Source organism: Theropithecus gelada, chromosome 16 (genome assembly GCF_003255815.1).
Source record: "Theropithecus gelada isolate Dixy chromosome 16, Tgel_1.0, whole genome shotgun sequence".
NCBI classification, from domain to species: domain Eukaryota; kingdom Metazoa; phylum Chordata; class Mammalia; order Primates; family Cercopithecidae; genus Theropithecus; species Theropithecus gelada.
The window spans coordinates 16,403,529-16,431,399 of NC_037684.1; the positions used below are offsets into that span (position 1 = coordinate 16,403,529).

Here is a 27,871-nt window from a genome sequence, read left to right on the forward strand (position 1 = left end):
TCCTTTTAAATTGACAAGAACACTGAGGTCAAGAAAGAACAGGCAATATGCCAAGGGTCCCCAGATAGTAAGGGACAGAAAAGGATTCGAAGGTGGGTCTGTCTGATGCCAAGGCTCTCTGCGGTGCTGCCACACCATCTGTGAAGGCTCTCGGGCCTCTCTGGGACCAACCTCTATCTGCACAGCACCATGTGGGAGAAAGAGTCCAGTGAGGCACTCATTAATATCCCCGTGGACTGGTAGGTAAACTGAGGCCCAAAGAAGAACCAAAGTGCCTCTAAACCTTCGCGAGGAAAAGACAAGTTCCTTCCTGTGCTGCAAGTACAAAATGACACAGTCGGCCAAGCACAGTGGCTGATGCCCAGAACTTTGGGAGGCCGAGGCGGGTGGATCACTTGAAGTCTGGAGTTCAAGACCAGCCTGGCCAACATGGTAAACCCCATCTCTATTAAAAATACAAAAATTAGGCTAGGCATAGTGGTGCACGCCTGTAGTCCCAGCTACTCGGCAGGCTGAGGCAGGAGAATCACTTGAACCCGAGAGGCAGAGGTTGCAGTGAGCCGAGTTTGCGCCCTTATACTCCAGCCTGGGCGACAAAGCGAGACTTCGACTCGAAAAAAAAAAAAAATGACACATTCTTCAGGGGTCCAGCTTCTCCACTGAGCTCTGCTCTCAGGCCCACTGTCATTCCCAGGTGCCCTGTGCACCGATGCCTTCGGGAAGACAGGCAATGTGCTAGCTGCCCCAAGGTCCACCCCAGCAGCAGCTCCTCAGGAGGCAGCACAGTGATTTCCAGTCCAGGAGGCAGAAGCAGAATGCAGGTCCAGGCAGGCCTGCGGGGCCAGAAAGAGGGAGAATATGGTACCAGGAAGGGCCTGACTTGCCCTCTCCCACCTGGACTTCCAGGCCAGCCAGGTCTGAACCGACACACAAATGCTAAGTTCATTTGACTCATCAAAGCTCAAACCCTTCATACTCCCCAGCCCCTGCACCCCCATCATCACCGTCTGCCAGGAGAGAAGCTGAGGCCCAGCAGACAGAGACCAACACTGCCAGCTTCTTGTGGCAGGCCCAGGCTGCTTCTGAATCTATTGATTACTAATAGCACTCCACTCGGGCCTCGAGAACCCTTCTGCCACCGAGTCGTGCCTCCCTCTCTCCTCCCCTCTGGCTGTGTCATCCATTGAGACTCCCCAAGTAGGGCCCTCTCTGCCTCCTCTTCCCCAGCGGCTCCTTCCCGAGCACGATCTCAGGAAACTGACACGTGACCATCTGGCGCCAACACCTGCTTTGCTGAGAAGGAATTCCCCTCAAGGACGATCAAGTCACAAAGACTAAATCCTTGCTCATTTGTGCAAACATTTCCTAATATTTATTGCATGCACCTTTCTTTCACCATTATACACCTACACAATATGTTTAACACATACAAATTCCCCCCACATATATTCATGTTTTATTACACGCGTTTCCCCATGGTAGGGATAGATAACAAGTGGCCAACAGAGGATTAAAGCCACTTACTCTGCAAGCCCGTCCTGGAAGCTGACTGGTGGCAGAGGGGGAATATGAGCTGTCAGAAAGCCCAAAGCAATTTCAGAATAAAGCTGGCACCAGGGGCATGATCCAAGTCTAAGAGAAGCTTGCTCTGAACAGTTTCCAGTTCATGGGTAACACAGAAATGCTTACAAGTTCCTTAGCCCCAAACTGGAGGCAAAAATCCCCTATAATGATGATTAAGCCCAGTAGAATAGATGATCTATAGAACTGCTTATGTTCAAAGATTCTTCTACAGTGCATTTTCACTTATTAAAGAGTATTAACATTTCTTTCCAAAGGGTTTCTCCAGTCCACAGAAAACGTGGGTTGATACTACAAAGAAGACTCAGTTGTAGCCTGTAGGATCACACGGGCTAACAGCTGAGGAGGTGATATCCTCTCAAGCTGATGAAAATACAGGCCGCCCTCAACCCAGGAAGCCTGCCAGGTGACAGCTCTGTGGCCTGGCACAAGTAAGTGAACTCAGTTTCCTCGATGGTACCACGGACAAACGAAATAGCCCAACTGTACCCTAGCCTGTGGCATCACTGAAATTTCTGCCTCCGATGATGAACAATAAAACTCACCAGGAAAAACAGCTCCTCCTCAAGGACAACGTGGAAGTGGAAACTAGGAGGATTGGACTTTCTCAGGAGCCAGTCTCAGACAAGACTCCCAGGGATGGAGTGGCAGTGCCAGAGGAAGAGAGAGCAGGCTGGCTCCCTGGGACCACACCAAGGAGGCAAAGGGGAGCCTGCTAAGGAACCGAGGGCTCACCTGTGGTAGGGAAGTATACGCCTATCCATATCAAGCAAAAGCTGATGGTAATGAAATGATAAGGTCAGGGGAATAGCAGGGTCAAACATCACATGCCAAAGAGGAAATCCCAACCATTAAGTAGGCACACAATAAAATATTCTGCTTATTGAATATTGGGTAAGCCACTTAAGTTCTACGTTTTCGTTTCTCAGCATTAACATAGGGGCCATTAAAACTGCTTCATGGGATTTAAATACACATTATACACTTAACAAAAACATACACATGAGAAAGCTTGGTACTTAGAAGAGAACTAGCATTTATGATCCCCTATTATGTGCTAGGAATGTTCTATCCATTATCTCCTTTAATCCTCAAAACAACCTTGGAAAACGGTGGCGGTGGTGGTATCAGGAGTAGGTAACATTGTTTGATTTACCTCGCATGACTTACTACATGCCAGACACATTGTCTCATTTAATCCTTACAACCAATTGGGAGGCAGATATTATTCTTCCTCTGTGACAAATGAGGAACTTGTGATCCAACAGGTAATCAAATGGTGGGGCCAGGACTCCAACTCAGGTCTGTCTGACCACAAAGGGTCAAAAATACACCGCCTCTCAGTGAATACAGATGCCTTCATTCATTCTTCATGCATTGACTGGACATCGTCTGTGTGTCAGGCTCTATGGAAGGCACTTGGAATGGAGCAGAGAACAAGACACTGTTCCAATTCTCCTAGAGGTTATGGTCCAAGGCAGAGAAAAAAAAACATAAACAAGCTACTGCTATGATAGGGAATGTATTAGTCAGGGCTCTCCAGAGACGTCGAATCAACAGGAAAGAGGGAAAGAGGGACAGACATTTATCTTAAGAAACTGGCTTGTGATCGTGGAGGGTTGGCAAGCCTGAAAATTCTAGGGCAGGCCAGGTGCAGTGGCTCATGCTTGTAATCCCAAGGAGGCCAAGGCCAGTGAATGGGAGGCCAAGGCAAGTAGATCACCTGAGGTCAGGAGTTTGAGACCAGACTGGCCAATGTGGTGCAACCCTGTCTCTACTAAAAAGTACAAAATGAGCCGGGTGTGGTGGTGTGCGCCTATAATCCCGGCTACTTAGGAGACTGAGGCAAGAGAATCGCTTGAACCCGGGAAGCAGAGGTTGCAGAAAGCTGAGATCGCGCCCCTGCACTCCACCCTGGGCGACAGAGAGAGACTCTATGTCAAAAAAAAAAAAAAAAAAAAAAAAATCCTAGGGCAGGCCAACAGGCTGGAAATTCAGGGAGGGTTTCCATGTTGCAGTCCAGAGGCAGAATGGCTTCTTCCTGAGAAAACCTCCGTCTTTGTTCTTAAGGCCTTCAACAGATTGGGCAGGTCCTGCCCACATCATGGCGAGTAATCTGCTTTACTTAAAGTCAACTGATTAGCAATGTTAATCACATCCACAAATACTTTCACAGCAATACGTAGACTAAGGTTTCACCAAACAATTGGGCAACACAGGCCTAGCCAAGTGGACATATAACGTTAATCACAAGGGGTTGTATAGAGTGTTAGGAAACAGAGGAAAAACTCCTAAGGATTTAGGAAATGTTGGACGGCCCAAGGAATAAGCAGGCATTGGAAGTTCAAAATGTTCCTCAAAAAACTGCGCAAATATATCAAAGACCAAGTCCTCATGTAAACATACTGGGGGCCTCCTAGTTAAAGGAGCTCCAGTGAATCTTTCTGAAAACCAAATAATTACTTTGCTTTTGAAATATGATATGGGTAGCCTCACACCACATTTTCATGAGGGCAGACACATTGTATATACTAAGGACTATTAAAATTGGCAGCAGGTTGCAGTGAGCCCAGATCATGCCATTGCACTCCAGCCTGGGTGACAAGAGCGAAACTCCACCTCAGAAATAAATAAATAAATAAATAAATAGAGAAATAGATAAAATAAAATAAAATTGGCAGCAGAGCATGTGAACAGCGATGACATGTATACACATCTAACTGTCACCAGGTACACCCCCAGTTCCTGGGAACAGGAGGGGTAACAGAATCTCTTTCCTGCCCCTCCATTTAGGACAAATAACAGTGTCACACCGTTGAATCTTCCAGCCTCATCCTCAATTTGAGCAAGTTGCAGAACCTTGATGGGAGCTCCAGAATCTACACTGGGGAGAAGAAGGACAATGTCGGGGGGAGGTGTCTACAAAGGACGCCAACATAAAGAGGAGGACAGGACTTCGTTTTGTTACTTAATCACTGGAAGGTCATCTGTTTGGTGAAATTGCAGATGAGTCTAACTTTTTAACAAGCAGATCTCAGTGGGAAGCTCTTTCTCTCTCTCTCATTAGTAGGAAGGAAGGGTTCTTCTCTATAGGCGGCAGTGAACTCCAAGCCCCAGAAGGCCTGCAGGTGGTAAGGCACAAGAAGGAGGAAACACAAGAGGCAGCCAAAGAAGCTCTTCCTCATCAGCCAGAGGAGCCAGTGGGACCCGATCCAGCATCCCCAGAGGCTCCTGGTTGCTTCCCCAACCCCCGGAGCAAGCAAAGGCCCCGCTTCTCTCTACTCTGTATGGGCGAGCAGACGGAAGCCCCACCAGGTCCGGGATCCTTGTCAGGTTTATTCACTGACATGTCCTGGGGCACATAACAGACATTCAATAAATATGCGTTGAATGAATCAGTATATCCAGACCTTAATACAGTTAGACCTTAATAAGTATGGGCATTGCACCCTCTTTAAATATAGATTGAGCAGATGGTTGGAAATGCTTTTCTAGTAAGAAGTGATGTTTACATAGAGCTTTTCACACTACCTTGTGGATCACCTACCTATTCTTATGAAGTGGAAGAAAAGGATGAAGGGAAAGCCAAACCAATGGTAGAGAAGGAACAGAATAAGCAACCCTAGCCTCCAGGGACTCGTAGCTGACCTGAATCAAGTGGATTTTATTGTGTGTCAGGCTCCTCACCTGTAAAATGGGACTACACCCTCCGGGTTGTTGTGAGAGCTCAATTTAACACACTTTACCTTCCTTCACCCTGCCTGAACCACCCGATACCAAACGTGCGGAACTGGCTGCCTAAAACCTCCTCAGCAGTAACGCACAGTGATCAGCGTGTGTTTTGACTACATTGCCCAAGTTTCTGGCCCCAGCTGCTAGAGGCCTTGCTGGCGCGCGGCAGATTCTTTTTCCCAGAAGATTAACTTATTAACTCTTCTTGAAAGCTGTTTGTTTGCAAGAATGCACAACTGGGTCCAGGTGAGTGTGTGTTACTAAGGAAAAAGGGCCCCGGAGAACAATGCTGCTCTTACCCTATCCTCAACATCGGAGGCTCCAGAGATGCCTGGCTTTCCCTAAGACCCCAGCTGAATGGTTCACCCATGCCAGTCAGTAAGGTTCCTCCTCTGGGCAATGAGAAGGTGCTGCCAGACAGATGCTCGGGCCCTTCAGCAGCTCACACTGTGGGATTCTGTGCCCCTAAATGTCCTCATTCTGAATCCCAACTGAGGGGGCCTTTCCCAAAGGCTAGGGCCACCTATCACTCTTTCCAAGCATCTGGTCTACCTCCTAATAACACTCCCCTGCCTGTAATCGCCTCTTCAGCGTCTGGCCTTCCATTTAGACTATAAGCTCTCTGAGGGTGAAGACCTGGCTTGTCTTATTTTTACTGCATCCCCGTAACCTACAAAACACCTGGCACTCAGTAGATGCTGGATACATATTTGCTGCACCGAATTAGGACCCCAAGGATGGGCTGTGGGGAGTCTTCCTTATGAAACACCCCTCTTGTGGTTCTAAGGGGATTTTTCGTAGGAGAGGGTCCACAGGTTTCACCCTATGCTAAAAGAGGACCTACCCAAAAACAGCTTAAGATTACTGACAAATAGTGAATCTCAGGCAGGAATCCTGGGTGAACTCTTAATAGCTTCTCCTGGCTGGGTGCAGTGGCTCACACCTGTAATCCCAGCACTTTGGGAGGCCGAGGCGGGAGGATCACCTGAGGTCAGGAGTTCGAGAACAGCCTGGCCCAACATAGTGAAACCCTGTCTCTACTCAAAATACAAAAATTAGCTGGGCATACTGGTGGGTGCCTATAATCCCAGCTACTCAGGAGGCTGAGGCAGGAAAATCGCTTGAACCCAGGAGGTGGAGGTTGCAGTGAGCCGAGCTCACACGACTGCACTCCAGCCTGGGAGACAGAGTGAGACTCCATCTCAAAAGGAAAAATAAAAAATAAAAAATTACTCGTTATCCTGATAGTCAATGGGTTTCTTTTTTTTTGGTGGGGGGCAGGGACAGAGTCTTACTTTGTCACCCAGGCTGGAAAGCAGTGGCGCAATCTCGGCTCACTGCAACCTCCGCCTCCTGGGTTCTATTCTCCTGCCTCAACCTCCCAAGTAACTGAGACTACAGGCACGTGCCACCACACCCAGCTAATTTTTTGTATTTTTAGTAAAGATGGGATTTTACTATGTTGGCCAGGATAGGCTCAATCTCCTGACCTCATGATCCACCCGCCTCGGTCTCCCGAAGTGCTGGGATTACAGGCGTAAACCACCGTGCACAGCCGTCAATGTGCTCTTAATATGGCTCCCAGCTATTTTTCTGGGCCTTCCCCTTTGGATAAAGCTCTCCCTCCCTGCTCCTTCCTTCCAAGACTCTCTTCCCTCCCAGCTCTAGTAATTCAGGTCCTCCCATGCTTGAGGGACTCTCTCAGGACCACCTCTTCTGAGAAGTCCTCCTGAAAGACCCCAAGAAAAGCCTGTACTGTTATCTACTTCCTTTGACAATTAACCGCATGACACCTTGTATGACGGCCCATTACTCTACTGAATTATTATTTACAACCTGGGTATTTACTGTCTAGCATCCCATAACAGTTTGTAAGTTTCTTGGCGGCAGGGACTAGTGTCTTCTTCCTCAAAGGGCCCACCATATTAGGAACTCAATAAATAAATGTGTTGACAGGTATTCCGAGTGATGTAACAAAATAACAGACCGCTGAGGCCAGGCTTATTTGAGTAGATTTTTTCTCGTACAATAATAATAATACAAGAATTTTTAAAAACACTCACTATCCCACCACACAAATGAAATCAACTATTATTTTTCCCTGTTCCCTCCTGGACCTTGTCCAGAAGCACAGGTAATATTTATATAGTCGTATTCACAACAGAAACACAATGTTAGCCTCTGATATTTTTCCCCCTTCACACTGCATTTCTAAACATGCTTTCTCACTTGGGAATGAAAGGCTGTGTTTGGTCCTGCGATTCTTCTTGTGGGGTTACTAGAACAACCGACCCAGCATATGTCGAGCTGTGCAATTCCATTCTTTCTTAACAGAACTTTTTTTTCCCCTTCCATAGGCAGCTTCTCTCCCCCAAGTGTTAAAGCAGATTTTCCAGAACATCAAAGGTCTATTTTCACATGAAAGCACTCAGCTGAACATGTAGTAAAACAGACTGCCCCCACCAAAGCTACAGCCACAGCAGAGCCCTCCCTGGCCAATGGGTCCCTCATTGAGATTTGGGGACTTCCCTATGAACACCCGACAGGGACTCCTGTGCTCCAGCAGTCCTGCCCAACCCCGCTCTGGCCTCTGATCACCAGCTGGAGTCTGGTGGTCCCTTTTCCCTCATCCCTCCCAACGAAAAGTGTCTTGCTGTTTCTCCCTCTCTCCTCCTCACTCGGCCAGTTTCTACCTTGGGGTTTCTACCTTGGGTGTTGATGTTTGCCTGGGGCTGTCCCCCAACTCCTCCCCAAAGCCACTCCCTTGCCCAGGATCAGCTGCCACCAAACACCCAGTAATCCTGCCGGAAGTCCCATTTATTTGCCTATTTACATGAAAAGTAACAAAATGCTCCCCTCAAAAGAGGATGTGGCCCACTTGCTGTCATTCAGGGGTTTCAACAGAACCAGGCATCAGCTGGGTTCTCAAAATGTAATACACAGAATCCAAGAAAAGTGCCGCAAGCTAATAGACACTCCCAAAATTCTCACAACAAGTGAAAAGATTTGTCTGATTCCATCCCTAGACAAGAAAACAGCACTGGGGAGAACATGTCCTACCAAAGCAGCCATTTGTGTCACTTAATAAATGTGTTTAAGTGTGCCTGGATTCCTTTCCCTAAAAAATTAGCAAGAACAAAAATACACTTGGGAAGAAGGAATAGGTCTTAGTGTTCAATAGAATAGTCAAGTGACTACAGTTAATACTAATTTATTGTACATTTCAAAATAGCTAGGCCGGGCACACCTGTGGCACACACCTGTTATCCCAGCTACTCGGAAGGCTAAAGTGGGAGGCCCTACTGAGTCCAGGAATTCGAGTCCAGCCCAGGCAACAAAGCAAGACCCCATCTCAAAAACAAATAAATAAAGGTATTTCAAAATAGCTAGAAGAACTGAAATGTCCTCAACACAAAGAAAAATGTTTGAGGTGACAGATGTCTCGATGACCCTGATTTGATCATTACAGACTGTACACATATATCAAAATATCGTATGTACCCCAAAAGTATGTAAAACTATCATGCATCAATCAGCAGTCCATCAATAATAAGCATGAAGTTCAACCTCATTAGTGATTAGGGAAATGCTAGTTAAAACCACAACGAGATTCCACAAGATTGGCAAAAATGTTTTAAGTCTGATAATACCAACTGTCTATGAAGATGCAGAGCAATGGAAACTACAACATATCACAAAAGGTGCAAGTGCAGAAAGAAGGGGATCTTTGCAACGCACCTTCTAGTCAACCTGAAGTTGTAGATACCCTGCGACTCAACAATTCCACTCCTAGATACATATTCTGGTAAACTCATGTATAAACACCAGAAGATATATACAAGAATATTCACAGTGAAAAAAAAAAAAGAATACTCGCTGCAGCACTGTGTGAGCTAGCCAAAAATTAAACTCAGCAACTCAAATGTCCCTTAAAAGGAAAAAAGACAAGGGATGGCCCATTCATTCAATGAACATGCTACAGCAATGAAAACAAATGAGCTGCAGTTGCCTGCATCAACATGAATGAATGCCACAAACATCACACGAATGGAAAAAAGTATTCTAATACAAGGGTGAAAAGCAGGCAAACCCAAACGTGGTAAGAAGGCAGGCAGGTAAAACTGGGAAGAAACACCCAGGGGTATCAAAGGTATTGGTAATATTCTCCTTCTAAGCCAGATGGTGACTATGTGAGTACTCCTATTTACACAGAGATCTCACGTGTTTCTGTATGTATGCAATACTTTATATGTGAGGAAGGAAAACTCAGCAAAACTCAGGTTATACTCCTCTCCTCTCAGCACCATCACTGTCCTTCTGGGACCTCGCATCCTCTCTAAAGAAATCTACTTGTTAAGGGCTCTCAGTACTTATTACCACCTTTTTCCCTCGAGTCAAGTCAAACTTCTATCAAGGAGACACAAAATCAAAGGGAAATGAATCCATCCATACCACAAAGCAAGATTTATTCTAGAAAAATCTCTGTATCCACACCACATCACTAATTGGGGTTGTAACAACACCGATAAGGCTTCCAGGATGTTTCATTACATAAGGAAGGTCTCCGTGACTGAGAACGCCTCACAGCCTCGCCTCTCTCAGAGAAGAAACAGGAGCTTACAGAGACTTCCTAGAACCCAACAAGTGAGAGATATGCTCTGTCCCCTGCCTCACTGATATGGTTTGGCTGTGTCCCCACCCAAATCTCATCTTGAATTGTAGCTCTCATAATTCCCACATGTTGTGGGAGGGACCCAGTGGAAAATAATTGAATCACAGGGGCAGTTTCCCCCGTACTGTTCTTGTGGTAGTGAATAAGTCTCACGAGATCTGATGGTTTTATAAGGGGAAACCCCTTTTGCTTGACTTGCATTCTCTCTTGTCTGCCACCATGTAAGACGTGCCTTTCGCCTTCCACCATGATTGTGAGGCTCCCCCAGCCACGTGGAACTGAGTCCATTAAACCTCTTTTTCTTTATAACTCACCCAGTCTCAGGTATGTCTTTATCAGCAGCGTGAAAACGGACTAATACACCCACAAATACATCATCTTAAAGGTGGCACTCAGCATTTCCTTTGACAATGAGGCATTCCCAGTGGAAAGTACAAAATGGTATGTTTAATAGGATCTCACATTTGTAAATCATGTTTGTAGTATACACAGAAAAAATATAGAGAAATATACTCTAATTCATTAATGGTGGTAGCAAGGAGGCAGTCCTAGGGAAACCTTTACTTTTGATGCTATAAATTCTCTAATATTTATTTATTAAACACATGCGTCATTTATGTAATTGGGAACATTTTTAAAATGGATTTTAAAAGAAAGCAAGCAAGATGAAAATTCTGACCCTCAGGAAGCTTCCAATCTGGCTGCTAAGGTAAAAGTTAAGACACCTGAATGAGAGTGAACAAGACAGCATTAAAAAAATCCCACTGCCTGGTCCTTAGAGAAGAATGACAGCACGTCACCAAAGGTCATCTGCCCATCTCAGGCAAGGAGTGCCAATGGAGTTAGGAGAGATCAGCTGGATACCGGTTTCAGAAGGGTATATGGGTAGGAAAGCTGTGCGTGGGGCCATGGTGCTGTGTGGAGAAGGGCAGGGATGAACAGAGTGAAGGAAGCGACAAGCCAGGAACCAGAGTCTCCCTGCATCCCCGCAGGCCTTAGTTTCCCAGTCCCCAAGGTAGCAATGAAATAATCTGCCCTCCCTAGAGGTACACCACTATGAATTCCCATAAACCAAAGGCAGGCACACTCATTTCATTGTGCCTTGCTTTACTGTGCTGTGCTAATATTGTGTTCTTTACTAATTGTAGAGTTGAGTAAGTCTATCAGCATCATTTTTCCAACCACGTGTGCTAACTTCATGTTTCTGTGTCACATTTCCAAGTATTTCAAACTTTTTCATCATTATTATTATATCTGTAATAGTGATCTATGATCTCTGACGTAACTGTTTTGGGGTGCCACAAACTGTACCCATATAAGATGGCAAACTTAATCAATAAATGTTGTGTGTGTTCTGACTGCTCCACTGACCGGCCCTTCCCCCTCACCTCTTCCCCTCCCCTCAGGCCTGTAGACACAATATTGAAATTAGCCCAATTAATAACCCTACAATGGCCTCTATGTGTTCAAGTGAAAGGAGGAGTTACATGTCTCTCACTTTAAATCAAAAGCTGGGAAGGCTTAAGCTTAGTGAGGAAGGCATTTCAAAAGCCGAGACGGGCTAAAAGCCAGGCCTCTTACACCATACAGCCAAGATGTTAATGCAAAGGAAAAGTTCTTGAAGGAAATTAAAAGTGCTACTCCAGTGAACACATGAACGATAAAAAACCAAGACAGCCTTATTGCTGATATGGAGAAAGTTTTAGTCATCTGGATAGAAGATCAAACCAAACACAACATTCCCTTAAGCCAAAGCCTAACCCAGAGCAAAACCCGAGCCGAGCTCTCTTCAATTCTATGAAGGCTGAGAGGTGCAGAAGAAAAACTGGAAGCAGCAGAAGTTGGTTCATGAGATTTAAGGAAAGAAGCCATTTGTTTGACATAAAGGTGCAAAGTAATACAGCAAGTGCTGATGTAGAAGCTACACAGCAAGTTATCCAGAAGATCTAGCCGAGATCACTGATGACGGTGACTACATTCAACAACAGATATTCTCATGTACACAAAAGTCTTTTATGGGAAGAAAATGGCATCTAGGACTTTGATAGCTAGAGAGGAGAAGCCAATGGCTGGCTTCAAAGCTTTAAAGGACACGCTGACTGTCTTGTCAGGGGCTAATGCAGCTGATGACTTTAAGTTGAAGTCCATCCTCATTTACCACTCTGAAATTCCTAGGGTCCTTAAGAATTATGCTAAATCTACTCTGCCTGTGCTCTATAAATTTGAACAATGAAGCCTGGATGATAGCACATCCCTTTTTTCTTTTTCTTTTTCTTTTTTTTTTTTGAGACAGAGTCTTGCTCTGTCACCCAGGCCAGAATGCAGTGGTGCATCTCAGCTCACTGCAGCCTCCACCTCCCAGGCTCAGGCAATTCTCCTGCCTCAGCTTCCCGAGTAGCTGGGATTACAGGTATGTGCCACCATACCAGTGGTTTCACCATGTTGGCCAGGCTGGTCTCAAACTCCCACCTTGGCCTCCCAAAGTGCTGGGATTACAGGTGCAAGCCACCACCCCAGGCAGATAGCACATCTCTTTATAGCACGGTTTACTGAATATTTTAAGTCCACTGTTGAGACCTACTGCTGAGAAAAAAAGATTCCTTTCAAACATTACAGCTCGCTGACAACATACCTGGTCACCCAACAGCTCTGACGCAGATACACAAGATTAATGTTTTCATGCCTTCTAACCATCATCCATTCTGCAACAATGGATCAGCAGTAATTTCAATTAATTTAAGAAACACATTTTTTAAGGCTATACCTGTCACAGATAGTGAGTGATTCCTCTGATAAATCTGGACATACTAAATGGAAGCCCTTCTGGAAAGGATTCACCACTCTAGATGCCATTAAAAAAATTGTGACTTATGGAGAAAAGTAAAAAAAAAAAAAAAAAAAAAAAAATCAGCATTAACAGAAGTTTACAAGAAGTTGATTCCAATCCTCATGCATGATTTTGAGGGGTTCAAGATTTCAGTGCAGGAAATAACTGCAGATGTGGTGGAAAGAGCAAGGGAACTAGAAGTAAAGCCTAAGATGTGACTGAATTGCAGCAATCTCATGATAAAACTTGAATGATGAAGAGTTGCTTCTTATGGATGAGCAAAGAAAGTCATTTCTTGAGACAGAATCTACTCCTGGTGAAGATGTGCACGTTGTTGGGAAGATAACAAAGGATTAAGAATATTACCTAAAATTAGGTGAAAAAGCAGCTGCAGGGTTTGAGAGGACTGACTTCAATCTTGAAAGAAGTTCTACCCTGGGTAAAATGCTATCAAACAGCATCGCATGCTACAGAGTAATATTTTGTGAAAGGAAGAGTCAATTGATGTAGCAAACTTCATCGTTGTCTTATTTTAAAGAAATTGCCACAACCACCCCAACCTTCTGCAACCACCACACTCATCAGTCAGCAGCCATCAAAATCGAGGCAAGACCCTCCACCAGCAAAAAGATTATGACTTACAAAAGGCTCAGATTTTTGTCAGCATTTTGTTTTAGCAAATCTATTTTTTAATTGAGGCATGCACATTGTTTTTTAGGCATAATGTATTGCACACTTAATATTGACTACAGTATAGTGTAAACATAATATTTATATGCACTAAGACACAAAAAATCATCTAACTAGCTTTATTGCAATATTCACTTTATTGCAATGGTCTGGAACTGAACCTGCAATATCTCCAAGGTGTGCCTGTATAATCTCAACCAAGCCAAAAACAATATTACAAATATACTTTAAAAAAAAAAAAAAAAAAAAACTGGGCCTGGTGTGGTGGCTCATGCCTGTAATCCCAGCACTCTGGGAGGCCACGGCAGGTGGATCACGAAGTCAGGAGTTCAAGACCAGTCTGGTCAAGATGATGAAATGCCATCTCTACTAAAAATACAAAAATTATCCAGGCGTGGTGGCACGTGCCTGTAGTCCCAGCTGAGGCAGAAGAATGGCGTGAACTCAGGAGGTGGAGCTTACAGTGAGCTGAGATTGCACCTGGGCGACAGAGTGAGACTCCGTCTCAAAAAACAACAACAAAAAAAAACCCTTAATATTTCAAAATAATTTTTGAATGACAGAAGAAATGCAAAAATAGCTTAGAGTCCCCCATACCCTTCATTCAGCTTTCCCTAATGTTCATCTCTTACATAACCATGATGCATTGATCAAACTAAGAAATTAACACTGATTCAATATTCAATACTATTAACTAAACTACACGTTTTATTTGGATTTCATCAATTTTTTTACTGATGTCTTTTTTCTGTTCCAGGATCCAATCCAGAATATATATTGCATTTTAATATCATTTGTTTTTAAATATGCAAACATTTTATGATTATTTATTCTTCCTTGGTAAGTACTGGTACTACGGGCAAAGACTTAATCCTTCTCCCTATCATCAAAGAAAGCAATATTTGACATGATCTTCTGGCCTCCCAAGGGAACAGAATTTGATCTACAGTGAGATAAAAACCCAGACAATGACCAAGCCTCTTAACCCTCCATAAGCAGCCACCACCCGGGCCTCTCTCCACAGCAACTAACTGGTATTTAAAAGTAATTTATGTTAATTGCAATCGGCCATATATGAACACTACAAAGCCAGCCGGCTTCAAACAAAAAGGCTCAAGAGAGGAGCCTAACAAAAAATTAATTTTGTAAAAGACCTATTTCTATTTCAACTTGTTTTTAAATGTATGTTCTGAGTCACACACCATTAACTATCTCAATTTATTAATAATCTCAGGGCAACCAACTATCTCAGATCATGCAACGATGAAATCTTGCATAAAAAAAGAAAATGAAATATCTACATGCAAACATTAAGCAGGTAGTCAGCTGTGATGACCAGAGAGGATTATTATTTTTTAAACCAGCACATGTAGTAAGGCAAAAAAAAAAAAAAAAAAAAAAGAAGGCTGAATGAACTGGTAACTCAAACTTTGTAAAGAAAATTCTTCTCCTCTGAGCATGAGATTCTTTTAGAAAGACCGGTTCAAAGAAAAGTTCTATGGAATTCCTTCCTCCTCTCCCCCAAGCAAAGATTTGTGATGGGAGCAGAAAGCACCATATTCTCAAAGACCCTTCTTTTCGCTGAGGAAATGACGGTGCTGTTTTGGCATTTTAAAGCAAGAACAAATACTTTAGCTATAAAATCCACTTTGTAGATTGAATCAGCAAGACAGCTGTTTATACAGAAACCCTTTCCTTTCTCCCTCCAAGCCCCTCAGTGATTCATATCAGCAATAAAACATTGGCTAGAACAAAGAAAAACGGAGTTTAAAGAAGAGAGATACACGGCACACCCACCACCTTAATGCCTATTAGTATTAAGTCTATTCCTTAACAGATAGAGCCTATTTCAACTTAGCCTATTTCCATGAATAATATTTCTCAACCTACCCCACTTGTATAAAAAATTATAATAATAACAATCCCCCCAAAACTGACCAACTTTTTGCTGCAGAGTCAGAAACTGGGTTCTTATTTGTGTAAAACGCTCAGTGGGTGTGACACAACCCATCTTTGATATGCTCTGGGCTTTGAAGCATGCTCTCTTTTTAGCCATGGGGAGCCTGATGACTCACCAGCACCCTTCTAGCTCCCCTCCTTGCCAACTGTCAGCCGTCTCCCCAAGCAAGCAGGGCAGCAGGGCCACCAGATGCTGGGCAGGAGGCGTATTAATTCTCCTGCATGATAGAGGCTTGGGGAAAGAAGTGGGGAGCACCGCGCAGAAAGACACATGACCATCCATCGTCGGAAGCCAAACGCCAGGACCCAGTTTGCCCTGGAGGGTGGGCACATTCTCCCCATTCCAGTTCTTTCCTGTTCACTCTTCAAAGCCCTAGCCAAATGCCACTTCCTCTACGAAGCCTTCCCTGGCTCTCCCTAGAAACGACTCCCTGCTTGGTGGTCCTGTAACACCTTTAGCATCCTTCGCCTGCTGATCACCTGCCTCCCCAAACAGACGCACACTCAAAGGCAAACGAGGCCCTTTCCTCATCTCCGTAACCCTAGCCCCCTGGCCTGCACCCAACCCAGAGCAGGGGATCAACAAATGTTTGCTCAATGAATGAACCCAACTCAACTACCCTAGAAACCACATTACTAAATGCTAATTACCTCTCGCTGCATGAATAATGGATGAGGAAATGAACTAACAAATGTCTCCTTGTTAGCCAAGTCGCCAAGTCCTTTGGGAGCACAAAGACAGGATCGACTGACTTGTGGCTGTTGTAGGATGGCTCAGAGACAAGACAACTCGTCTTGAAGGGGTGAGAGGCAGGAAAGGAGGAGAACCACATCGGTCCAGCAGCTGGCAGTACCCTGAGATGTTACCAATCAAGTTCTAGACAACTAAGACTCACTTCTTCACCTTCCCCAGCTTCAGTTAGCCCCTTGGAGTTGATCCTTCCATGGTATACTTGGAAACATTAGCAGGAGGGCAAAGAGTTGCCTAAGAACAAGCTCAACTCCTTCTTCTCCCATGAAACTCACCCCCATCAGTGCCACGCCAGCTTTTGCCACATCTCGTTCATCTGCCACGGCCCCCTGAGATATGCCTGTCCCTGCACCTGCCAGCACTTAAAAATGAAAGCCAGATGCTCAAACAGCACCCAGATGAAGTGCTATACCGGAGCAAACAACAAGGCAAGATTTATGATAAAGGAGGCACCGGATCTCTTCCCACTCACTGGAATAAGAAGGTCAAACAAATATCCATTTTGTGGCTGGTCAGAGCCAGATCCTCCCGTGTCCAAGATTCATTCTGTCAGAAATAAACAAGTCGGTCTCTGGAACACAGGGACATCTGCAGGGTCCCCTCCAGCTCCTCTCCTCTAAATCCCACACTACCCTGGAGAGACAGCACCACAGAGACGCGCACACATACTCGGTGGTGACACAGGAACTTTTTTCAGTTTCCCTGAACAAGCCTCAGAAAAAGTAAACATGTATTGCCTGTCTACAACATCTAACATCCCATATTCCTTAAAAAAAAAAAAAAAATACAGGCTGGGCATAGTGGCTCATGCCTGTAATTCCAGCATTTTGGGAGGTTGAGGCGGGCAGATCACCTGAGGTCAGGAGTTCGAGACCAGCCTGACCAACATGGAGAAATCCCATCTCTACTATAAATACAAAATTAGCTGGGTGTGGTGGCGCATGCCTGTAATCCCAGCTACTCGGGAAGCTGAGGCAGAAGAATCGCTTGAACCCGGGAGGCGGAGGTTGTGGTGAGCCGAGATTGTGCCACTGCACTCCAGCCTGGGCAAAAAGAGTGAAACTCCATCTCAAAATTAAAAAAAATAAAAAATAAAAAAAAAATTTTAAAAAGCACTGATTATATATTCAGAGGATGTGCTATATATCCAGGAAAAAATTATGATCAGATACTTGAGCCTTTTCTAATTCTGCAAATAATCAAGTAATGGCAAGGTACAGCCAAGCGCTGTTGCAGTGTGGGGAGGACGCGGAGGTGGTAGGAAGTTCTCCACATCAGGATCGCAGTGCCCAGGAGTTCAGGGCATGCCTCAACCTGACAGCCCCATGGGTGCAGGAGCTTCCCCGCCCCCCATGCTGGAATGCAAGCTGCACATACCTCTTGGTGGTTTCATACTCCAAGCCGGAAGCAGGACAAGTCATGTGAAGGCTGTTCCAACAGTAGGGGCCCTGAGTCTCTCCCCAGCCTCCCCTGTGGCCCCAGGCTCTGGAGTAAACACCATTCTCAGTTCACCCAGGAGTGGCTCTGAAAACCATGGGTACTGGGTAATGCTGACCAAGTCGATTGACTTTTTTTTTTTTTTTAACCTTAATGAGCCAATGCAGTAAATTCTTCAAAAGTTCTCAGATTTACAACAGATGACCTCTATGGAAGAAAGAAACCACTATCTTATTTATTGGTTCAGAAGGTCAGCTTACTACTTACACGGGTCTTTTTCTGAAACCTTTGATACCGGGAGGAACTCTGTCTCCTTGACATATCTTACTGCAGAAGTCAGGGTTTTCATCTAGCGGGTTTCCTTAAAGTGGGGCATACCTGTGAGAGGGAGGTTGTCGGAGGGTCGCTGTACATTTGTACCTCCTTCAGCAACCAAAGTCTTAGGCCCCTAAAGCAACTCACAGAAAGGCTGTCGAACTCTTCTATCTGTCCTGGCCCCAGATAGGCTCCTTTCCCTCCTCATACTTTGTGAAATGACTCCAAGGGCACCTTGGAGCCGCCTCTCCAGGTGAGACCAAAGTTCCCAGGCCTCAGCATCCTCTGGGGACTGGTCTCAGTCACAGATGTCCAGGCACCCTAGCAACTGGAGATCCACAGGTGAGGGATCCCCCACCAACCTCCATTTCTAACAAGCACCCCCGAGGGGTTCTGATGGAAGTACTGGCTGCTCACAAATCTCCCCTTCCTCCAGGTACTCCACCACCACCGCAACCCCACTGGAATCACCAGGTCTAAGGCACATGGGAGAGTTTGCCTCTCACCCCTCCTCCTTTCACACTCACTCTGCCCCTGCTCTGGTCCAGGCCCTGTTCTGTTTGCTACCTGGTCTCCCCCAGTCCATGACCTACAACACTGCCAAGAGTTTTCTCCCTAAAATATAAATGTGATTCTGCCCTGGCTCCTAAGCCGCCAGGATTTCAGACTGCCTTCAGGCAAAGTCTTTATCTCTTAAGCGGAATGCAAAACTTTTCCTGCTCTTGCCCCTAAACCACCTGTCCAGCCTCCCCTTCCATCCTCTAGACCCCTTCCCCCAGGCAGCTGTCCGAGGGTCTCCCTAGCCCCCAATCCACTGGACCTTCTCGGTGAATGCGTCCCCTCCTCTACGATCCTGCATTTTCACGCAGATCTTGCCCTCCTGAGGAGGGGGACTGTCTAGCTTTTGTTTCCATCCCTGACTCCCCATCTCCAGCACAGCACTCTGCCCATGGTAAAGGCTCAATCAGTGAGTTCACTCCGTGAACAAATCCTCTCCTGCCCGGGCTGGTTAGTTAGAATGACCCGGGGAGAATGAGGGTGGGGTCTTCACACAAGATCAGGTACATTGAGGGTGGTATGGCCATAGACAGTGGGGTCTTCAGTTCCAGCTCCCCCATCCTTCACTAAAAAAAAAAACCTATTCAATAGCCAGCCACTTAAACTTCTGGTCACAAGCAGGACAAGGCCAGGGTATATATTGACAGCTCAACACAATCCAGTCCTACTGTAGAGAAAACAATTCAAGTGCGGAACCTGCTGACAACAGGTCAGGTGTGTCATCTCCACACATAAGAAAAAGCAGCAGAGTCGATCCATCTTTCAGCATCCCCTAATGGTACTAAGCAGCATGTTTAGCTGTTATTTCAATAAGCCTTATTAAGACCCAATTTTCTTGGGTCTTCTTTCAGATTCTGCAACATTAAAAGCCTCGCTGCTTAATTACATTAGGAGCACCTGTATATATTATGTGCAATAAATCAACTTTAATTTACCACCACACAAGGCTATTCATCTTCTCTGGGTTATTTATTGCTCGGTATTATTGGTAGTGAATTGTATCCTCTCTGCTGTAAGGAAGAACAGTTGGGGTAAGAAAAGCCAAAGCTGTATTTCAGAACGCTCCGGGATGCTGATCACACATGTACACAGCGAAAAGGAAAGAAAAAGAAACATATAAGCGAATCTTGGCAATCTGCTCCTTGCTATTTTCCTAAAACACTCCCCAAACATTTTGATGTTTTCTTTTGCACGCATGCACACACATACCAGTTACCCACTGAAACGACACAACCTGCAAAACAGGCCACAGCTCTCGCCGGCAGAATTGAGTATGGGATGCTGGCTGAGCTGAAAAACGGGAACACTCCATGAGCCAGAGGAGACAATTCTTCCCTCATCTGCTGCTGCCCCCAGTCCTAACGATGGGGTGCAGCCAGGACCTGACACCCAGGGGCATCTCGCAGAGGTTTACACCCAGGACACTGATGCGGGGCCCAAATCAGGCCCCCCCCAGCGTGGGCAGAACTGTTTCCCAGATAATCCAAGGTGGAAGACACTTCTGCGTGTGATGACACGGGGGCTCTTCATTCTTTAAGAGTCTGACCAACACTGCCATTGAAGGAATCACCAGGTTATATGCGGGCTCCCTGCAATATCACCACCTGAGATATTAAACACTGAGTCCTGGGCCCCATGACTGAGACTCCGATTTCAACAAGCCCAGGAATGGATCCACCTGATTTTTCTGCATAGTAAAGTCTAAGAAGCACTTTCCTAAAGCCTCTGGAGCCAGGCTAACCATCCATTATAGAATAATATAACCAGGTCAGGGACAGTAGTTCACACTTTTAATCCCAACATTTGGAGCGGCCAAGGCAGGAGGATCACTTGCGGCTAGGAGTTGGAGACCCCTGCCTGGGCAACATAGCAAGACTCCATCTCTACAAAAAATTTTACCAATTAGATGGGCATGGTGGTGTGTGCCTGCAGTGCCACTACTTGGGAGGCTGAGTTGGGAGGACTGCTTGAGCCCAGGAGTTGGAGGGTACAGTGAGTTATGATCACACCACTGCACTCCAGCCTGGGTGACAGAGGGAGACTCTGCCTCTAAAAAGAAAAACTAAAATAAATTAAAAAGTGTAGTATCACCAATGATAATATAATTAAGAATGACTTCCTTATCCCTGGCCAGGCTCTAGGCTCAGCCCTTTTCTTGCACAAATTCCTCAAGATGATCCCAGAGTAGGTACTATTACTCTCATCCCCATGTTACAGATGAGAAAACTGAGGCACAGAGAGATTAAATAACTAGCCCACAGTCCCATCTCTGTAACTGGCTAGGCAGTCTGGTCCCTGCATCCATGCTGTCAATCACGGGCTATACCGCCTCTCCAAGGCCAGACTCCCGACACCCACACCCTCTCCAGCTGGACAACCGAAAAGAGAAGCAAAAGTCACCAAGACATCAGAGGCTCCACTTCTACTCCATAAAGCTATCTGGTTCTCCTAAGTCCACCATCTAAAACTACTTCGTGGCAACTTGCCGGCAACACACAGTTCTGTCTCTGAGCTTCCCACCGATCCGATTCAGCGAGCTTCTCACAAAAGCAGGGCGCACCGGGCTGCCGGGCAGCACTCCTGCAGCAGAGGGGAGCCAAATCCCTGGGAGCCGAACGAGCATCACTGAGTGTTTCACGGCCTCCTCCTTCTCACCAAGGGAGCTGTGATGGATTTTATGGCACACAACTGACTTTTTTACAAGCACAGCAGCAACCTCCAACTTTCATCTGATAATTTACCTTTAATCAGGGCCTAGAAAAATCCCTGGCCAACCAATCCCACCAGACGGCTCCTTCCAGGCTCATCTTACAGACGACAGAGAGAAATAAAAGGGAAAAGAGAGGATGGCAGAGTCCTGGCAAGCAAAACATTTTTTTCTTTTTTTTTAAATGAATTCATTTCAAATAAAAGTCCATTCAGTGCATGCAGAAAAGCCAGTTCCTCTGAATGACAAATTTGTGTGTGCCAGGGATGAGAGAGCAGATCAAACTCATGAGCTTGCAACCAAACTCCTAGAGGCCCAAACGCAGGACTGCCAAGAACCCAGGAGTGCAGAGTCATTCTGCTAAAAGAAGTTCCCACTCTGAAAAGCTCCATAGAGACGCTGGCCTGGGTGGAAACGTCCCTTCTCCCTGCCCTTTCACATAACCAAAAGGGAAGACCAGCAGGGGCCGTGGAAATCAAACCGAGGGCATGTGGCTAGCCACCTGTGGGAGGCTGCGGCCTGGACCAGGTAATCTCTCCAGGCACTTTCCTGCTCTTGAGTTTCATGACTATTTCATTGTCCAGGTTCCAATCCATGCAGAACAGAACCTCAGAACACATACAAATATTCTCCCTTCTTATAGAGAAGGGACCTAGAGTGCTAGACCAATGATTCTCATCTCAGGGTGACTGTGTCCCCAGGAGACATATGGCAACTGATAGCTGTCACAACCAGGGAGGGATTGCTACTGGCATCTAGTGGGTAGAGGCCAGGGATGCTGCTAAACATCCTACCACAGATACAGTGCACTCCAATGCACCCCCTCTTCCCCAAACTCCACCCCTGCAACAAAGAATAATCTGGCCCAAAATGTCAGCAGTGCCAAGGTTGTGAACCCCTGGCCTAGAGCACTGAAGGTAATCAAACGCTCACACTCGCAGCCTTCCCACGGCCTCCGTTCCCTCTATCACCACCCACTCCCAGCACCTCTCTAAATCAAGCAGGAATTAGAAACCAAACCGCACCATCTATCATCTAGACACTGGGATCCACCCTCAGCTGAGAGCCAAGGGTCTGTGCTGATTACAGCCAACCTCCCTCAGTCGCCGGTGCACGCTGCTCTCAGGCAGAGGCCAGAGAAAAGGAAGCCGACCCAGGAGAAGCGGGGACTCTGTGAGGCTAACTCTCAGTTCAGCAAACACAAGGGAGGTTAGGGGGAAGATTCTGCAGAGAAAGTCAGGAGGGTACAACTAACCTTTCAGGCCTAGAAGGCTAAACAGCACACTGGGGCCTCTCAGTCCAAAGCAGCAAAATCAATGGTGTAGGGTTTGGTAACTGCACTACCTCCTCCCTGTCCCAGCGACAGCAGCTGGGTCCGGGCTGGCTGCATAATCAACACTGACTAAGCACCTAATAGATGCCAGGAATTGTGCTACGTGCTCTACAGAAAGTTCTATCTGTTCTCAGAGCTGCCACACAAGTTTTATTATCCTCATTTTATAGGTGACACACATGAGGCTCAGAGAGGTTATGTCACTTGGCCAGGTCACATAGCCAGGATTCAATCCCAGAACTGTCTCCGAAGAACAAGCCTATCTACCATACCACATTACCTCTCTTCTCCCAAACATCCCACCCCAGACAGAGGGATGGAGGAATAAAGGAGGAGGAGGCCGAGAATCCTCCTGGAGCTCCTCCTGCTCCTCCTGGTGCCGCCCCGGCCTGCTCTCCCACACTCCCCACTACTGCTGTCTCCAGGGGATCATCTGACCACACCTGTTTCATCCATAGGGTCTCTCCGGGAAGATGGCCCAGTGCGTTCCTTGCACTCCTTATGCACAATGGCATTGCCAGCACAGGAATTCTGATTTCATTCATAACTGGCCGAAACAGACATCCTGCTCCCCTCTAGGCGGGGGCTGCAGTGGAATCCATTTGACTGCCAGGTCGGCCAGGTGTGCAGTTGCGAAGGTTTCAACCAGGCAGGGAAAGGGCTTTCCAATGCCCCACGTAGGAGCCGAAAGGCAGAGAAGCACCACAGGCCTCTTTCCTGAGCTAAAGTCCCAACACCCAAAGCAAACCAGAGGACCAAACACCTAACACAAACCAACAACCACAGGAAAGCAGCAGCGGCCAACCAAGCCCAGGAGAGTCAACATTCAAGACTCCGGGACTGAGCAACAAGTTAGGATGGTAAGACGCGGCAGTCCGGCGTCCGCAGATGGCCCCTAACACACACTATTCTGTCCCCCACTGCACCCCTTCCTCGAGGCTGGCCGAGAGGGACCCATGGAAGGGGTGCTGGGCCCAGCAAATCATACGGCACCCAAACTCAGGCCCAGCGGGGCTTCCAAGACACACAGGGCAGCCTCGCCAGGCTGCGTGTTCACGGAGGCAAGCAGTTTCACACTTCCTTTCCTTGGGCCTGCACTAATTTCCCACACTAACATTGCAAGGAGGCATTCTTGGGCTCATGGGGCCCTCAGAAAGGGTCCTATTAGAAAGGTTCAGCAAATTTAAAAAAAAAAAAAAGCTTTTGAGACCACTTATTTGTGGGGTACTCTAGAGATGATGAATACGGAGCAAAAGGGGTTGCTTTTTTTCTTTCTTTTTAAATTTCCAATGAAGAAATGTGGCTTCAAAACTCTCTGCGGTGCGAGCCAGTTGCCTCCAGGCCAGCCTCTCTCTAGGCCTTGCTTTGTTTCTGGCCATCACACGCTGACCTGCAGGACCCACACTTGGCAAACAGCTTAAACCTACCTCGGCATTTTAATGAGCCAGACTGCCGTCTCCTCCCACGCTGCCCGCTCTCTCCTGAAAGAACACACCTTTCCTAATTCCGTTTGTTCACCAGAAAAATAAATAAATAATAATAAGGGGGGCTAGGGGGGTGTAGGTTTACCGGAAGGTCATTTTGCCTTAGGAAAGGAACAAATTAAGTGGAGGCTCACAGTGAGCCGGGAAATACATTCTCCATCAGACAAGCGACCTTGGGGCCTTCGGTTTTAGGCGGGAAAGGTCACTGGTAAGGCAGCCCCTTGTTTACGGAGCCCGGATACCAATGACACATGGTCACCTCCGAGAAGCACAATTACCAACAGGGGCACGCCAAACTCTTTTATTGGTTACCTCTTAAACACTCCAGAAATCTGTCCAATTCCTTGCAGAATAGCAGAAAACAAAAGTGCTCTCAGCAGGAGGGGGAAGCCAGGACTCCATGATGAGCAATTAGTGAATCAATGACTCTCAGAGACACTGATTTCGACCAGCAGTTCTTATTAGCGACCGTCGAGGAAAATGCAGGGACACACAGCTTCCAGGAGAGACTAAAGCTTTCAAAACATTTTAAAAAATATCACCACAAACCACCTTCAGAGCTTCCCCCTAAAACACTTAAAATGTGTGCTCAGTCTGAGGGAAAAAAAAAAAGACTATTTGTTAAGTTGCTTCCTTAATGTCAAAAAAACAAGCGAAACGACAACCACTAGTTCTGTCGCCCCACGTGAAAATTATTCTCTCAAAATCCCAGAAATGAGATAAGGAATTAGGTATTAGGCAAAAGAAAGGAAAGAAAGAAAAAATAAAGAAGAAAGAAGGGAGGGAGGGAAAGAGAGAAAGAGTCTGGCTAGCTAATATGAACAGCATGAACTTTTTCTTACCCTCGTCAGATTGCAGGAATATAAAACAGATTGGTCTCCACTCCCACTCCATCCATGTTGAATAAAAAGATACTGATTCACGTGATAAGACGTATTCTTTAGTATTTTTTTAATATAACCCCTCATCATCCAAACACCTGTTCATAAAATCAGAACTACACAACAGAAAGTGAGTGGTAGGAGGCTTGGCTAACTGACGGGCAAGGAGAAAAGAAAACATTTCTAAAAATACAATGATGCTTGCTAGGAAAACAGAGTTCCATGTACACAGAAATTCTCAGGAAGACCTACTTGGGGAGATGTTCCTGTAACTGTTTTTAAATGTTCGGTTCCATCTCACAGAATTCAAAACACCTACTAAGAACACAGAAGCTTCCCAGGCATGGCTGTGGGGGCCAGAACCTTCCACAAACTTTATTTGAAGGCTGCTAATAACACGCAGCTGGGCATACTTTCCCCACACCCCGACCGCTCCTGAAAAGTGTCCCCTCCCACCACCACCTTCCTTTCTTTCTGATTTTGTGAATACCAGCGAACGCTGAGACAACGCGGTTCAACGTGAAAATGGAAAACCGCAAGTTGGCCTCCTCAGCAGCAGCCAGCCCCCAGCCCCCAGCCAAGGGCCCTCTGTGAACTTCCCCTTTATTTGTTCCTTGGTTTGGTTTCTGCTGGGTTGCTAATCTATTTGCTCTAAGCTATTGGAAGAAGTCGGCAAAAGAAAACAAAAAGGCTTTCTTCCTAGCAGAGGAAAAACGGGTAACCTTGAACCCAAAGAACCCTCCTCCCCTGCAACTCTGGCTACTCGGAAAGTTTGTTGCTCTCTAACCTTGAAAACAGTACGTGCCCCAGGGTCCCCCCGGCACTGGGCTCTAACGAGGATGTTGATGGATCCTTATCTGAGAGGAGGGATGCAAACAATTTTTTTTAACGTGAAAAGAAGAAACTTCTAAGAAACCGACACCAATCTATACACAGAAAAACCTCCCCTTTCCTCCTACAAGTCTTCCAGAAAGGGGAGGGGTTGAAGAGAGAGAAAATCCAAACACTGATCACTGCTAAGCTCCATAAATTGTTACCAAGGTTGTCTTCCCAAGGCACAAAAAGGTCATTTTAACTCTAGTTGAGGAGGGCACAGGGTAAACCCCTGGCCAACCTGAACTTCTCCCATCTCCAGCAGATGAGACTGACGTTGATCTAGAGGTGACCTGTGCCAACAAGCCCTCCTCCAGTGGGGGCAGATGACGCCATGAAGCCCCATGCTTCTCATCTCCATGGTGACAAAAAAAGTCAACCCTACACTAAGAGACACAAGAATCCCATCAACTTAGAAACTTTCTTCTTCTCAGTAACAGTCTCCTACAATATTTTAATGAAATAATTTTTTAAAAATTGGGGTCAGAGTGTTTTACGTGGGATTACAGTCAAACCACATCTTCCCATCTCTTCGTACTTATTCACTTAAAAATATACACATGCTGCAGATTTCCAAGTGGGCTGTGACTGCACAGCTGTAGGGAATGAGCTTGTCAAGAAAAAAACACACAGGCGCACCTCTAAAACACATCCATAAAGCACACAGGTTTATTTTTTGTTTGGAGTGAGAGACACATCAGTTCGAGTTCTGGACCAGCAGCTGCACTACAAACGTTTCCGGGTGGCGGGTGCTGGGTGGGTGGCGGCGGCAGGGGGAACACAGGACTGAGCCTCAAGGACAGCTGAAATGAGGGGCCACTTTCGAAACCCTGCAGCCAGGCGTCACCAGGACAACCATGACCGGTTGGAGGGCCCAGCACAGCCAATTCACCTGACTCTTTCATTAAAGAAGGGAAAAAAATTCCACAGGGATGAAAAGAAACCAATACTTGGGCAATGCTCAACTCAGCAGGCCCCTTTTGAGAATTAAAAAGGAAAATAAACTGGAGCTGTGTTGATCCAGAAAATCAGAGCAATGGGCTTCTCTCCCCTGTTGAGAGGAGGCCACTTGATTAGCCTGAGGTTGACTATTTGTGTTGGTACTAGATCCCCTTAAAGATTGTTTATAAATACAGAGCATCAATATTTCCTAACCCAAGGGTCTCCGGGATAGAAACATGGACCTGCTGGGCACAACATGAGTGCTTCCCATGTGGCCCCACCCACCTGCCACCCTCTGCTCCAAGCCTGGGACACACATTCCCCTGGACTCGGGAGGCCCCACCTGAACCATGCTTCCCGGAGTGCGCAGGCATGTGTGGTCTCCTGCCTCCTTTAACCTTCACCGGGCTGTTCATCCCAGACTAAGCACCAACTTGGCTGACTCTGGAGCCAAATTTTCTCCTCCCATGCTTTCTTACGGTCTAAATGGAGTTTTTTGTTTGTTTGTTTGTTTGTTTTGTTTTTCTTGTGTGTTATCATTTCAGGATTGTTTCTAGCTTGGGGGATTTGGAAGAGGCTATTTCTTTCCTCATCCTCTCTCTTCCTTTCTTTCCTTTACATCTAAACACATGTTCACATGCTCTTTAAGTGGCTTCAGGTTCAGGTTTGGCATCCATCTCAAACACGTCTATAATGGATCAGGAGCCCAAAATCTGTTTCCGATTGTAACAGACAAATCAAGCCCCCCTGAAGTTGGAGGCGGGGAATGGGGAGAAAAAGTTATGGACTCTTTAATGGGTCAGCAATACAAAGGGACTTCTGGGTTCGGCCCACAAAGGAAGCACTTCAGCCCCAGGGGCTGACATTCCTGACTGACCCCGCGCGGCCTCTGCTTATAAACTTCCCAGCACTCACTCCGGAGACTTTACAGGCCGGATTCCACTCTTAGCGAAATGGCATTTTCTAGAAGTCCCGGTGAGTTTGAAAGGGAAAAGAAAGGGAGTGGAGAGGAGGCACAGAAGCCCCCTCCTCTTCCAAAAACAGCAAGCCCCCACACAGAGAACACAGCTGCAGGAAGATTAAAAACATTTTATTATTTAAAGAGGTACAGAGGGTTACTGGACATGGG

The 27,871-nt window shown here is 46.2% G+C and overlaps 1 protein-coding gene across 4 annotated transcripts in view; it reads right to left on the bottom strand.

Annotated features, from left to right (window-relative positions):
• Positions 1 to 27,871, bottom strand: part of MSI2 (musashi RNA binding protein 2) — a 430,970-nt gene that overhangs the window by 375,543 nt on the left and 27,556 nt on the right. The window contains exon 1 of one of the 4 annotated variants that reach the window (XM_025361543.1): positions 24,889 to 25,057. The exons of the other annotated variants lie outside the window; for them this stretch is intronic. Coding sequence (XP_025217328.1) covers positions 24,889 to 25,017 — 129 coding nt within the window. The 5' untranslated portion in view covers positions 25,018 to 25,057. Of the gene's footprint in view, positions 1 to 24,888; positions 25,058 to 27,871 lie in introns of those variants that run through there. 4 annotated transcript variants of the gene reach the window in all.